This window comes from Podarcis bocagei, assembly GCF_964188305.1.
Source record: "Podarcis bocagei genome assembly, chromosome: 5".
Lineage (NCBI taxonomy): Eukaryota > Metazoa > Chordata > Lepidosauria > Squamata > Lacertidae > Podarcis > Podarcis bocagei.
Genome location: NC_138129.1, coordinates 57,951,343 through 57,965,372, shown reverse-complemented (window position 1 = coordinate 57,965,372; position 14,030 = coordinate 57,951,343). Strand labels below are relative to the sequence as shown.

The 14,030-nt window shown below is 50.9% G+C and overlaps 1 protein-coding gene and 1 long non-coding RNA gene across 2 annotated transcripts; one reads left to right on the top strand and one right to left on the bottom strand.

The window, feature by feature from the left end:
* Positions 1-8,192: 8,192 nt before the first annotated feature.
* DMRTA2 (DMRT like family A2) lies at positions 8,193-13,183 on the top strand. The gene is made up of 3 exons (XM_081193183.1): positions 8,193-8,321; positions 8,851-9,335; positions 10,917-13,183. Exons 1-3 carry the CDS (start codon positions 8,293-8,295, stop codon positions 12,005-12,007), a joined length of 1,605 nt encoding a protein of 534 aa, XP_081049309.1. The 5' UTR covers positions 8,193-8,292; the 3' UTR covers positions 12,008-13,183.
* LOC308586575 lies at positions 12,621-13,664 on the bottom strand. The gene is made up of 2 exons (XR_014007959.1): positions 13,482-13,664; positions 12,621-13,151 (listed from the first exon to the last, which is right to left on the bottom strand). It is a non-coding gene; the product is annotated as an uncharacterized lncRNA (long non-coding RNA).
* Positions 13,665-14,030: the final 366 nt, after the last annotated feature.

Below are 14,030 nucleotides of genomic sequence, written 5' to 3'. Positions count from 1 at the left end.
TTACGCAGAGCTATTCCGGGTACAGCCAGCCAGTGGGTCTGCTTGGGCAAAGGTTTCTCAGGGCGATTGCTCTGGGTAGGTTTCATGTTGGAGGGGGGCAGGCTTCATGTTAGGGGTGGCAGAACCTCAGTTATTTTTATTTATTTACTTGATTTGCTACGGCTCTGGAGCAATCATCCTAACTTGAGTTCCCGATCTAATTGCTCTCCCGTGGGCATCCCAAAACCGATGGGGTCAGCAAACACACCTCACCTGTACGGCTCACCCCCGCCCCAGACATATAGGGAAATGACCTGAGAGGGAGATTTCGAGCTGTATTGGGGGGAGGGGCTTGTGACTCCTAAAAGTCAAGGAACCCCCTTTAAAACAGAGGGTTGGCAACCATAAACCATGTCTAACTCAAGTCAAAGGCGACTGGCTATCCCCGTGCGAAGCAACATTTGTCCGGAAGTCTGGATGGATGAAGAGTTGGAGGGTTCATTCAGAGCCAAGCCACTGAGGGTGCTAAGTGATCCTACGCATCCCAGTGGAAACGTTTCTAGTCCTCATTGAGATCAGATGGACTTGATTTTGGCAAAATACCACAGACACCAAGTTTAAGACCGGTTGCCTGCCTATCAGACTAAATAACACCATGATCTTAATGGCCCTGTGGTCGGGGCTTCTTGAGAAGAAGAGGAACGTCTGGCAGTCAGAAAGGTTCATAGAACTGTAGAGTTGGAAGGGACCACGAGGGTCATCTAGTCCAACCCCTTGCAATACAAGTACAGGATTCTTTTGCCCAGCGACGTCAGCAGTAGGGGGGGCACGGGCTCCGCTTCCCACGCTGGTCCCCTCCCCACGTGCATGCGCCGATCCCTTCCGAAGTCAGCCCCATCGTGCAGTCAATCTAGGGAGGAGTAGGTAATGCTTCAGAAACTTGAAAACGGGCTTTTACAAATTAATTAATTAATCCATTTATTTTGCCATGTATAGAAACCTAAGATTAAACCAAAAATGTTTCCAATCTCATGTCTGTGTTAGATTAACTGAACTTCCAGATTGGAAGAAGCGTCGATGGGAAGGGATATTTATTTATTTATTTATTTAGAAAGACGCGAGGGAAAGGAGGGGGGCGGGTAGGGTAATTTTCATTCTTGTAATATTGGTTTGGGGATAATTACTTTTAATGTCAAAAAGATTTAGTTTAATATCATCTCTATTAGGCTGCTGGGCGGATAATTAAAAGTGAAGCGGATAGCAGGAGGGAAAACAGATGGGATTTGCTTACTTTGATTCAGTAGGTAAATAATGAAAAAGTCAGTGGCAAAAACCCCTCGAACAATTGAAACCTTAAAGATCACTAACATTATTGGAAGCACTTGCAAAGTGCCTCCTTGAAGAGTAGCCGGATAAATATATACCAAACGAGAACTATATTTCTGTAGAAAGCTCGTTTCTGCTCCCCGCCTCCTGTGCAAGAGATGCCCTCCTCCCCCCGCCACGATTAGACAGCAGAAATAATATTTTAATTACGATTTTGTTCTCGTAAATAGGAATTTGGTTCCATGATCGGAAATTCTGTCCAAAATGCTAACTGGCACTTTAAAAAAAGGATTATAATAAATCATAATTTCAGCTTTCTAGGCGCTGTATAATGGAAAGTTCAACAAAAGCACCAAAAAGAAAAAAGAAAAGAAAAAGCGGGACGGCGGAGGATATTTTTAAAAGGGCTGCATCTGTAAGTCCTGGCGAGAAATCATTGTAATGATGACGGCGGCGGCGAAAATCACCACAATAATCATAATCGAATAAGAACCTGGGAAGGGCAGTATTTTAGCTCGGCCCTAGTTAAGGCAACCGGCTTGGGCGTCGGCAATGAACAGGACTTCCCTAAAGAAAATATGTACTGTATACTAAGCGGACGTTCGATCGTACCCCAGAGAGGGGAAGAAAGGGGAGAATGCAGAAGCATATACATCTGCTTAACGCGATTTATAAAAACATCAGAAACGCACGTGTCTCCCAAGTGCTTTATAAGCGTGATAATGCTTTGCACATCAGCTTAGAGGTCTTTGGACCGTGGATAAAAACAAAATAAACCCTAATAATAATCCAGATGTTATTCATGAGTGTGCTTTAAAAACAACAGCAATATGACAACAAATATAATATTGCATAATACCCCATTTTTATTGTTGACGAATGCGCTTGTCGTACGTTCATGTGAAAAGCGAAAAACGTTTTATTTATTTGTTAAAAATGAAATCCAACTTAGTAGCCTGTCTTTTCCAGCTGGCACCCGCCCACCCCAATATCAACGCAAGAGTTATATGTTTCGCTTCCCGACTGGACTTTTCTCCCAGCCCTTTCCGATCCAGTCCACCGGATACCATTTTTTTAATTGCCTGAAATCGGCCCCACTGGCAGGGGCTCCGGAGGATCTGGAGAGACGCGGAGGCTTGGTTGGGTTTTGTTCTCCCCGAGACCAACCCACCCCCGTCCGCCCCCGGGGACTCCCCCTCCCTCTTTCACCCGAGGAAGCAGAGAGCCGGCCTGTCTGTCTGTCTGTCTTTCTGTTTGTTGCCGCCCCGCGAAAGCTCCTGCCTGGATCCGCCAGGGTGCTTTCCGCACCTTCTTGTCAAGTTCAATTAGCTCCCGATCTTTTCAGCTAAAAGGACCAGCTCTGCAGCCCGGCAGGGATCCGGGCGCTGATTCATCCCGAGAGCGAGCGGTGCAGTCGCCTCTGGGCCCGCACTTTCTCGGCCTCCCCCTATCAGTCCAGCCCAGCCCCTGTTCCTTTTGCTCGGGGTCCTCATTGCAGGCATGACCAAGAAGGAGCAGATGAGCTTAGAGGAGCGGGCAAAGGATGCTCCTAAGGAAATAAGAAGGGTTGAAGGGAGAAAAACTCAGCCACACATCCAGAAGCCAATGATTTTACGCCTCCCCCCGGAAGCTCCTAGCGAAGGAGAGCTCCATATTTTTTGGGGTAGTGTTGGTGTGTGGAGGGGCTGAAAGAGGGCTGCTTTCAGGCTGAGGGGCAAGATCTGATGTGGGGCAAAGGCGTCTACGCCTCCTGTGCCTTCTCTGGAGACAGAGATGGTTAGAGAGCCAGCGTTAGTCCTGCTCAGAGCAAACTCGTTGAAATCAATGGGCCTGACTGAATGAGGGCCGTCGATTCAAGAGGTTCTGCTCTGAGTTGGATGTAACTCATTAGCTGGAAGGAAGGGGAATGAGAAACAGCAGTGAGAGCAAAGAACCACAGCGCCAAACCAGCGCCCGGAGAGAAAGGTCAATTTCCTGCGATCCAAAGAGATACTGCCGCCGCCTCCCTGCTTGTAATACTAGCAGATCTCAAACTTTGTGCGTCTCTGCCACGCGGAATTTTAAGGGACTCGAGCAGCCGAGCGATGTCACAGGAGGAGCGTGGCCTGAAGTCGACGGTGCTTTGGGAAATGACACGGGTTAGTAAGACGTTCAGGGTAATGAAAACAAGCGCGCGAGAGAAAGTAAAGCTAGCCTTTGTTTAAGAAGACCCAGAAGCGACCCAAACCGGAGTCCCTCTGGTTTAAGCTCGCTGAGGACTTGGCATGCAGTGGTTTGTGGATCGCACCCTAAAGGGGGCACATTTCCTTCGAAGCAGCTACGTTTGTTGGGATACTTAACGATTCGCTGCGTCGCAAAGTGTGCTAAGGTTCCGGGTATTAACGCTCAAGTCAAGCGCTTGAAAACTCTCCTCGCTTGAGTAACTGCAACTAACGACAAGTTTGCATAAGATGGGAAGGACCAATAATGCGTTAAGTTCCTATTGTGGGGAAGGGGAGGGGGCGTGTGCGTGGAGCAGAGGGAAGAGGCGGGCATCGCTGGTTTGTGCGATAACCTTAGCAGGGTCTCCATGATCCTGACGCCTCGGAGACTAGGAAGGGGGAGATCGGGGCTCTTTCCACTCCAAGGCGCCCGAAGACTGCACCCGAGGACCAAAGAGACGCCTCGAACTGCTTTTAAGTTTCCTTTAAGAACAACACACACGCACAAGCACAGCAAGCCAAGTTAGCTGTCACATAAACAGTAGTTGTGTCAGAGTTGGAAACACCCCAGTCCAAGGAAACTGCACACAAGCGACCAACGTAACAAAAAGCAGCAGGAGTCTGTTCTTTCTTTCTTGCTTGCTTGCTTGTTTGCTTGGCGTTTATTACAAATTATTTATTGGTGATACCTTTTCTTCGCTTCCTGAGAGGAAAAAGTTAAAATGGGGGTCCAAGAGACGCGGGATGCACAGTTAGCTCACTAGTTCCCACGCAGAGCCCACGCCAGCCCACCCCAAGGGGCACGCGTGCTGTGGGGCCACAAAGTGGGGGAAAGAACAGAGGGTATCTTGAGAAACAATCAAATCCCTCTGAGGGGTTCCTTCTGGATATTCCTGAGGATTTCATCGCAAAGTCCCGGTGGTAGAATATTGTGTCAACTCCACTACCCAACCCCGCACCCCTAAAAGCGAGTCTGATTTCAGAGATTTGTATTAAAATCAATGATGCTGACTATTTCGTCTAAAGTATTCAGAGATAAACATTTTTAACACTGAAACATTCAGATTTTATATTGTTCGTTCCTCAGGGCAGGGATCTCTTTTTTCTTTTTCGTTTGTTTGTTGTAAAGTCGTAGCAGCGATAACAAAATGAGACGAAATGAAAAACAGAAAACTGCACTAAGACGACACTGTATCGTCTGGTAACGGTAAAAAGGCGGATAAATATATGTCTCTCACACACACCAGTTTTCTACCAGTAGGAAGGTGCGTGCGCGCGCGCGCGTGTGTGTAGAAAAGCCAATTAAAGTCTTAACGTCTATACGAGCACATAAGAGTGATGGGTAAGTATATCAGTGTACATATATGAAAAAGGAAAACATACACATGCGCCGCCGCGCGCGATCGGTACACTAGTTAAGCCGTGGTGCTTTAGCTTTAAAAGTGTCTTAAATCCAAGGCCCTTCTGCCTTTTTGTTTCGGTGGTGGATCGCGTGACAGATCGTTCAGCTTGAGATCTAAAACACTTATTTGGAAACAATTTCAATGTCAATCAGCGTGACTTGTTCCAACCTGACATGTTTAGCACCGGTAGGCCATAAAAGTATTTTCCTTCATTATTCTTTCTGGTTAGCATATTGATTTAGTGAAGACATGCATAATTTCTTTCTTTTAATATACCTCATTTCTGTTATAAAATTATATTTCACTACATATAATGCCATGAGCTTTACATTTCTCACAGTCAACACATCTATACATCTATGTCTTAATAAAGTTAGCTCTTCTATTGCATGTACTTTTGTGTGCGCGCGCGATACGTATGGTTGAGCCTAGCTATAATTTTTAAAAGCCATGTACACAACTTCTCAAAAATTTCCCAGAAACCATGCATTTAAAAAATATAAAAGTCAAAGTCAGATCCTGACTCCTCTCTTAAACACAAGATAACGAGAAAGTGTGTAAAGTCCCCGAGCAACGGAAACTCTCCTCGCTCTGTAACTGAACCAACCTAGAGGAGCATTGCACAGATTTCAGACGTTGCCTACAAGCCTTAATTAGGAAATTCTTGCCCGGAAACCATCCCAAGTTTGTACTAGACATCTCTTGAGGGGAAAACTAGGGGAGCACGCCGTGCATACGAGAGACTGGCTGCCTGGTCCAACTCAGCAGCTCCCCAGAACTGATCCATTTAATTGATCCACGAAGCTTGTCGCTTTCCAAAAAGCGCCGCGGCTTGATGGAGCAGTTAACTCACTCGGGCCCTTGAAATGACAAGTAGGAGGTCAGCAAGAAATCGCAGCCCCAACTTTGCTCCCCCCGCCACTTCCAACATACACACTTTGGAGGTGCGGGCAAGCAGGGCGCTGAGAACTTCCAGCAAAAAAGAGAGAGAGAAACAAATGACGGGACGGGGCGTGAAAAAGACCGCTTCCTCCTGCTGGAGAGGAAACACAATGGGAACTGCCAGTCCTTGCCAGCCAAGCGAATTATTGCACCGTCCCCCGAAGCCAAGACGTCTCCTTCGGCGGAAACGAAAGAGGAGCTCTGGCTTGAGCAAACGGATCCTGAGCGGAGGGAGGCCTGAAATCGAGACCGAAGGAAGGTGCTCGCGGCAACACCTCTCCCCCCGCTCGTGCAACGGGTTGGGGTATTGGTTCCCTAAAACTGGGGGTTGCTTTCCCCCCAAACGGGATTTCAGGGGGAGAGTTTTGCCTTCATTTAATTTAGATCATTCTAAAGCTTCTTGAATGAAGGCAGCAGAAGAGCGGGTTCAGCGTTACAAATGAAAGAGCAGCGCCTGAACCTCATTTTGCCAGGACAGATAGAAGCAAACATTGCCTGAAACAAACATGTGCGGGACACCGCGTTTTTCGAAAAGCGGGTGGGGAAAAAGCTCCATCCAAAGCAGTCGGCTCTTTCCCCTTTCTCTTGGTAAGGGAACAGGGCTTTAAAAGATACTTCCCAAAGCAGGCGAAATGCAAGTTCCCACCCGCCCCACTTTGCAAATATTTCAAAAATATTCAGTTATATTTAAAGTGCGTTGCTGCCAGGCCCACTCTAATGTCTCAAACGGTTTTTGTGGATGCCTGATTTATTGCAGTTGAGCGTAAAGCAGCAAATGACATAAGGAGTCGGTTCAAGGGACCGGGGTTATTGCTGTGAACGATTCCAAAGCCTTCTTCCCCTTGGGATGGCGAGGACCGCTGCCTGGCACAGCGGAGCCTCCACAGAGATCCAGGTGGGAGCCAGTTGCATGGCTTTCACGCAACTTCCTTCCAGGAACCTCTCTTCAAACCAAGCAGGTCCCAAGGAGTGTGACGTCAGCCACCGTCGCTTAAGTCGACGATATTCGGAAACAAAACAATATTATAAATGCGAACGACTCTGGTGATAGCGGCCTTAATTGCTCACGGATCGATTCCCCGTTTTAATTGTCCCAATGGAAAGTCAGAAATATTCCTGATTGAATTTTTAATTAAACAAACAACCAATAATTGAATATGAGGCAAGAAAAAAAGAGACCTTCCAGAAATATAAAGTTGCTAGTGCCGCCGGCTCGTCTCACCCCCCCCAATTTATTTATTTATTGGTTTCCCAAGTAATAAAACATAAAAATCGTACCTCTCATATACCTCCTTGCGCTGCAGTCGCCTGGATAAAGAAAGGCACCTGCGAAAGTAGAATGCGCAAGAGAAAACAAAAGTTAGTCTGTGCTCTCAGATAAAATCACCAGCAGCACTTTCAATTGAACTGTCAAGTTTCCACAAGCGACTTCCTCCCTCCTCCCCACCTTTGACAAGTGATACGGTGCACCCCTAGAAAACCTGAAGCGCAGAGCGCGCGATCGTTTGGCACAGCCAACTACTGCTTTTAAGTGGATTTTAACGAAGTACCAGACAATGAGGTATCGGGAAAATTTTACACACAGACACAGCACGCGAGAGAGAGAAGGGGAGAAAGAGGGAGAGAAATGGAAACTATTTGTCGGCGTTTCTCCCCAATGCTACTCCCCACCCCCACTTTTGGACCCTTCTAGCCCTCCCCCCCTCCTTCTTTAAAACAGTTTATTTGAAAGAAGCTTCGGGTGGACACTGTAGACATCCGGCCGGCCAATCAGAGAGGCGCTTTCTTCCCCTGGCCAATAGCGGGCGTCACATTGTTGTCAAATGTTGTCTAATGGAAACGTAAGGAGCAACAATAGAGCGAGCGCTCGCGGGCGGCTCGGCGAAGATTTCTATCTCTTGGCAACTCTCGCCCTCTTTAGTGTCACACATGCAAAGTTGCGGCTAAGGAAGGGGGGGACCGCGCTGGGCTCTGCCGTCTGCAGAAGGGAGATCTGGCCGACGGGCTTTTCTTCCAGAGGGAGGGAGAGGCGGAGAGAGGGGACGCGGGGAGGCTGAGAGGCGCTGCTGGGCGCGGGTCGGGAAGTTGGAAGTTGCTGCGCTCGGGAGCGCGAAGGATCCCCGGGCGGTTGTGTCTCCTTGGTCGGGGCTGTCGGGCTGCGGCGAGGAAGCCGCCGAGCTCTCCTTGGACAGGGCGCTGGTTTTGTTATGTCTCCAGGGGCTTGTGTACGCTTCAGCCGGGACCGTGTTTTGTAACATTGGCAAGCGCTTGGGCGCAGCTGTCTCCTTTCGCACCAAGTCGCCGCCGCCGCTTGTTAGAGGGGGCGCTCGCTGTTGCCATTGTCCTGGCGGAGTCTCAATCGCAACTTTCCGCAGGAGAAGAAACCCGCAAGAACTAGGGGAACAGGGTCCGGCTGCGTTTTGCAGAGAGGCCGAGGAGAGATGGATTGGTTGTCATTTCGGTGGCTCAGGTACTTTAGGGCTTTATCGGAAGCCACGGTTTCCTCCGCCCGGGGATTTTAATTTGTGCGGTGGGGATTACGGCAGAAAAGGAAGGAAGGGCCGCGACCACTTTGTGTTGACGCGTTCGAAAAGTAAACCAGATTTCCTTTCGCCTAGAGTTAGTTAAGCGGATCATTTACTGGGGGAAGGAAAGGCTGGAAAGTTCCAGGTATTTTACCGTAGTTAGGAAACCTGCCTAGACAGTGCAAATTGCCCAGTACTGCATGACAGTTGCTGTCGGAGGGTTTCGTGTCAGGCTATCTGGAGGTTTAGAAAACACCCAGGTTTGTTTTTTTGGAGGGGGCAGTGGCGGCGAGAGGGGCGTAATTTTGGAAAGGGCCCGGGTGTTGACAGAGCAACTAGTCCGAGGGGCGTTCCGTCGCGTGTAACCCGCCCGCGTAACTCCGAGAGAGCCTTTGGGAAGCTGCTGCGCTTTTGCGCGCCTGGGGCTTCCCCGGGAGCCCGTCTCTGAGCGTGTCGGTTCTGCTTCCCCGTCAGGATGGAGCTGAGGTCTGAGATGCCCAGCGTGCCCTCGGCGCCCGCTCCGGTGCCGCCCAGCTCGGTGGCGGCGGCCGCGGCCGCAGCGGCGGCCAGCCTGCCGGTGAGCGTGGCCGGGAGCCTCCTCCGGGCGCCGCCGCTGCTCCTGCGCGCGGCCGAGAAGTACCCCCGCACGCCCAAGTGCGCCCGCTGCCGCAACCACGGCGTGGTCTCTGCGCTCAAGGGCCACAAGCGCTACTGCCGCTGGAAGGACTGCCTGTGCGCCAAGTGCACGCTCATCGCCGAGCGCCAGCGCGTCATGGCCGCCCAGGTGGCGCTGCGCCGGCAGCAGGCGCAGGAGGAGAACGAGGCCCGCGAGCTGCAGCTGCTCTACGGCACCGCCGAGGGGCTGGCCCTGGCCGCCGCCAACGGCATCATCCCGCCGCGGCCCGCCTACGAGGTCTTCGGCTCGGTGTGCAGCGCAGACGGAGGTACGGGGGGCTCAGGTGAGCAGGCACCGATTCCGCCACCTTGGCTGGCCACGAGCGCCCGTCCCCCGCGGGGCACTAAGGGGAGTAAGCCAGGGGCCAGGGAGTAAGTCTCGCCGACCTCAGGGGGGCTTACTTCCCAAGAAACACGCCCGGAATCTCACTGGTTTAAGCGGGGCGGAGAAGGGGAGTCCGCTGAACCTTAATATAATGTCCAGAACAAAGCTGACTTCAGCCGAGCGCGCAGAAATATAACTCGGCGCTCATCTCACCCACTTTCATATGTCCAGCTACTCAAGCACCATTTCTCAAATCCTTCCATTCTTCGCCGTTCCTTCGCTTTTTCTACCTTTGCCTCTACACTTCTCTAAGTCACTCCTGGACATACACAAACAACAGTTCTGAATCTCCCTCCTCCCCTCCCTATTTCCACCACTTAGCACCCTTTGCTCTCATTTCTCCACCCATTCTCACTCCATTTCGCTCTCCACACATCGCACTTATCTGTCCCATGCACCCACGAACAACGCATATTTCAATACTGTACTACTTGTTGGAATTAAGTCCCAGTGATTTCAGTGGGGGAGACAATTTTACCCAAGCTGTTTATGATAGATAGGATGTTACCAGGTTGCTCATAAATGTGGTCCATTGGAAACAACGGGTCTTATTTCCAAGCCCAAACTGAGGCATATATATTCCTCTTGTCTTTTATATACTCTGTCAAGCTCAGAAACTCTTTTAAACTTTCCTTCTCCATACTTATTCCCTGTCTACCCATCTGTACATGTATTCACACCCCACCCACAATTCCTTCCTTCCAGACCCATCTATGACCAGGGGTTACGGTCTCTATTGTAGACCCATTTTATGGCTTGAAGCCTCTGTTTATGCAGAAGCAAACAGGGGTCAGTTGGACTTATTTCCAGGTAAGTGGGTTTAGGATTGGCACATCGTAAGCGATCGCTCTGGGACAGGGAGCTCCGACAGCAACGCGCATCAGCCTCGCATTAGTTCTTTGCTCGACTTCTAGGGGAAGGCTCTCCTGCTGCCTCAGCCAAAGGAGATTGCGAGAGAGAATGGCGCCCTCTACCGACCCCCCAGCGATCCGACCCTGCTATAGAGGTGCCAGGTAGTGTGGCGAGCAGGGGCCTGGTTTGCTAAACTGGCTCGGCAAAGGGGGCCAAGAAACGTGCTTTGGCTGGTCACCAAGCGGCGCCTGGCAAATTGCGGGGTGGGGATGAGGAATAAGAGCTGCAAGATAGGCAGCACTTTATGCACCCACTTCCCCGGGGTGTGTGAGCCCCACATAACTCAGTGGGGCTTATTTCTGTGTTGACATGTATAGGGGTTGGCAGGGCAAGTGCTGAAGTGAATTAATCAGGCTGGTGGGCAGATGCCTGGAGACGTGCGTGTCCCCTTGCGGGGTGTGTGTAGTGAGTCCAGTTTGGGCAGGCTGCATGCTTCTCCGAATGGAGCTCCACGGCTGCCGCCAACCACGAGGAGCGGCTGAGTTCTCGGCCTGACCCCCAAACCCAGCTCCACCCCGTCGAGGCTCACGCGTCTCTCTCCCTCTTTCTTTCTGTCTCCCCTCGGCAGAGGTCAAGCTGCAGAAGTTCGACCTGTTCCCCAAGACGCTGCTGGCCACCCGGGCCGCCACCCCGCAGCAGGCCAAGCCCCTGTCTCCGGACGGCACGGACGGCGCACCGGGCACCTCGTCCCCGGAGGCAGCCCGCCACGGCTGCGGCTCGGGCTCGGAGAACGGCGACGGCGAGTCCTCGCTCAGCTCGCCCGTCTCGAAGGGCGCCAAGGACGGCTGCGCGGCCGAGGAGGAGAGCCCCGGCTCCATCAGCCCGCTGGGCTCCGACTCGGGCTGCTCTGAGGCGGAGCGCGAAGAAGCGGGCGCCCCTTCGCCCGGGCTGGCGGCGGCCGTAGCGGCGGCCGGAGGCAGCCGGCAGCAGCGGACGCCCTTGGACATCCTGACGCGCGTCTTTCCCGCCCACAAGCGCAGCGTGCTGGAGCTGGTCCTGGCCGGCTGCGGCGGGGACGTGGTGCAGGCCATCGAGCAGATCCTCAACAACCACCACCATCACCACCGCGGGGCGGGCAGCCCCGGCCAAGGCCTCGCCGTCGCGGCGGCCGCCGCCGCCTCAGGACTGACCTCCGCGGGGCCCGAAAAGGCGAGCGACGAGAGCTGGGCTCGGGCTGCCGGGGACACGACGACAGGGCCTCTGGGCGGCCTGCAGCCTTCGCCCGCCGGCGCCGCCGCTCACCACCGCCCCCTGCTGGCCGGCGCCATGACGCCCGCCATCGGCGCGCTGGGCAGCCGCTCGGCCTTCTCGCCCCTGCAGCCCAACGCCACCCACTTCGGCGCGGCGGCGGCGGCCGAGGCCAGCGCCTACCCTCTGGGCACGCACCTGGGGCTGAGCCCGCTGCGCCTGGCCTACTCGGCGGCGGCGGCGCACAGCCGGGGCCTGGCCTTCATGACGCCTTACTCCACAGCCGGGCTCATGCCCACGCTGGGCTTCCGGCCGCCCATGGAGTACGCCTTCAGCGACCTCATGAGGGACAGATCCGCGGCCGCCGCCGCTGCAGCAGCCGCTGCCGCCGCCGCCAGTGCGCACAAGGAGCAGGCCTACCCCAACGGGCTCTACGGGCCCTTAGTCAACAGCGCCCCAGAGAAGCAGTAGGCCAGGCCCAGGACAAGGCCGCGCACCCCACACGAACCCCGGGCCTGCTTATTATACACGTGTATATATACATGCTTCGAAGATAGACAGACTGTGCCGACACCAACGGAAGGGAGGAGGAGATCCATGCCTTCAGCCCACGGGCTGAGTGACATAGGCCTGACCAAGAGTTTTATATCCCGCAGGGATCGCAGCAGTTCTTAAAATATAATTTACACTCGGATGTTAAACGCATTGCTCTCAAAGTAGTTCTCTGGGAAGTAAATGAGCGGAGTTACTTACAGGTTTAAACTTGGAGGCGAGGCTGCCATAGGAATCCTGGCACGTCCCGTTTCGTCTGCGTAGGAGCCAGTATAAAGAAGGCAGTTTGGGGTGGGAGGTTTAGGAAGCTATTTAGAGCAGGTGGGGTTGTTTTCAAAAGATTGGCGGCTGCAAACGCCAGTAAAATGCATTCGGACACCAGTTGCTCGGAATTATTCCCATTGCCTTCTTCCCCAAGCCCTGAGTTCCGAGTAGTTTCTGGGTTGTCAGGATTTCGTTTCACCCTGTTCGTTGCAACGAAAACTGGTCAAATATGTGGGAGATACTTCTAGATGTACTGAAGTTTTTTGTCCCCCCCCCCCGGCGTATTTCCATTGTTATAAAGTTGTCAGCCATTTTTATCTTTTTGCTTATGCCCATAAATAAGCATGGATATTCCTCTTGGTGCGTTGTGAGATTGATATATATATGTATATACATACCGAGATATATACACATATATACCAGCAAGTGTATAGTATAATGTTATCAAATGGAAATCTTAAGTTATTAATGTAATTTGTAGGTGATTTTAGTATTAACGGTAAATTAAAAAGTTAGTTTTCAGTTTAAAACACATCAAGCATAGAGATTAAATATATTGTAAATAATTTTAACGCTTCTTTTTATTCACTCACTGAGAGGGGAAAGATACGATTTGTAAATAAATAAAGTTGAAAAGTAGATATATTTGCAATTGTTCTTTGGACTCAATCCAAAGCCTGTGCGTGACACCGTTTTAATGCGTGACCCGCAAGAAAAAAGATATTGGTTCCAGTGTAGCAAACTTCTTGCTGTTTCAAAAAGTTTTTGTCTTTTTCGCTGTTTTCATTTCATATAAATCCTAGAAATAAATGTTATTTTGTATTAAAAGTAGCCTTCTCAATAGCTCCTGCTGTTTTTATTTTTTATTTATTTTAAGGGTGTGGGGTTTTTTTGCAGTATTTTGGTATGCTTCCCTAATGCTAGTTAGTGCAAAGTTGTAGTAATTTCTGATCCTTAACTGACCTATTTAAAGCGATTGCCCTGAGCGGACTCTCAGACATTCTTCCAAAACGGTTAACTAACATACAGTACCGTGCTTGCAATAGACGTTCACAGGAAAAGCTGTAAACCTTACACTCCAGTACACAGTTCGGCGGTTAAACACACACGACCAGAAATAATGTATTACCTTGGTTCTTCTTTTTAATGGATTTGGGACGAAGTAACGGGTGCTGTTTTGAAAAGGTATTTTAAATTTTATCGATCTGTTTCGAATGCTAAATTCAGAGACTGCGATCCTAAACACACGCGCTGGGAACTGAATCGGATTCAGTCAACGGGACCCTCTTAATGTCATTGTCAACGCGCCTTGTGCACCCAACTTTGCGGTGGATTGCGCATAATTTCCCTTTAATCGTATTGCCGATTTCTATAAGGAGTTGGTGGTTAAATTCTGCCTGTTAAAAATGCTAATTGGATTGACTGTAGCAAGAGGGTAGATACTCATTGTTTTTATTTACTTTTTTTAAATTAAATGCGCCTATACTTTTAGTGTGAGAATCTTCCGCAGCTCAAGGAGGAATTTCTGCTAGATTTCAGGAGAGAAAGCTTCCCTTTTCTTTGATCGACCAATCGCCTAGTTATTCTTCGGGTGAAATTGACCAACACCCGATACAAAGCACGCTTAACTTGGAAGTTTATTCAAGTCAGCCGACAGTGTATTCAGTGGGAAGCAAAA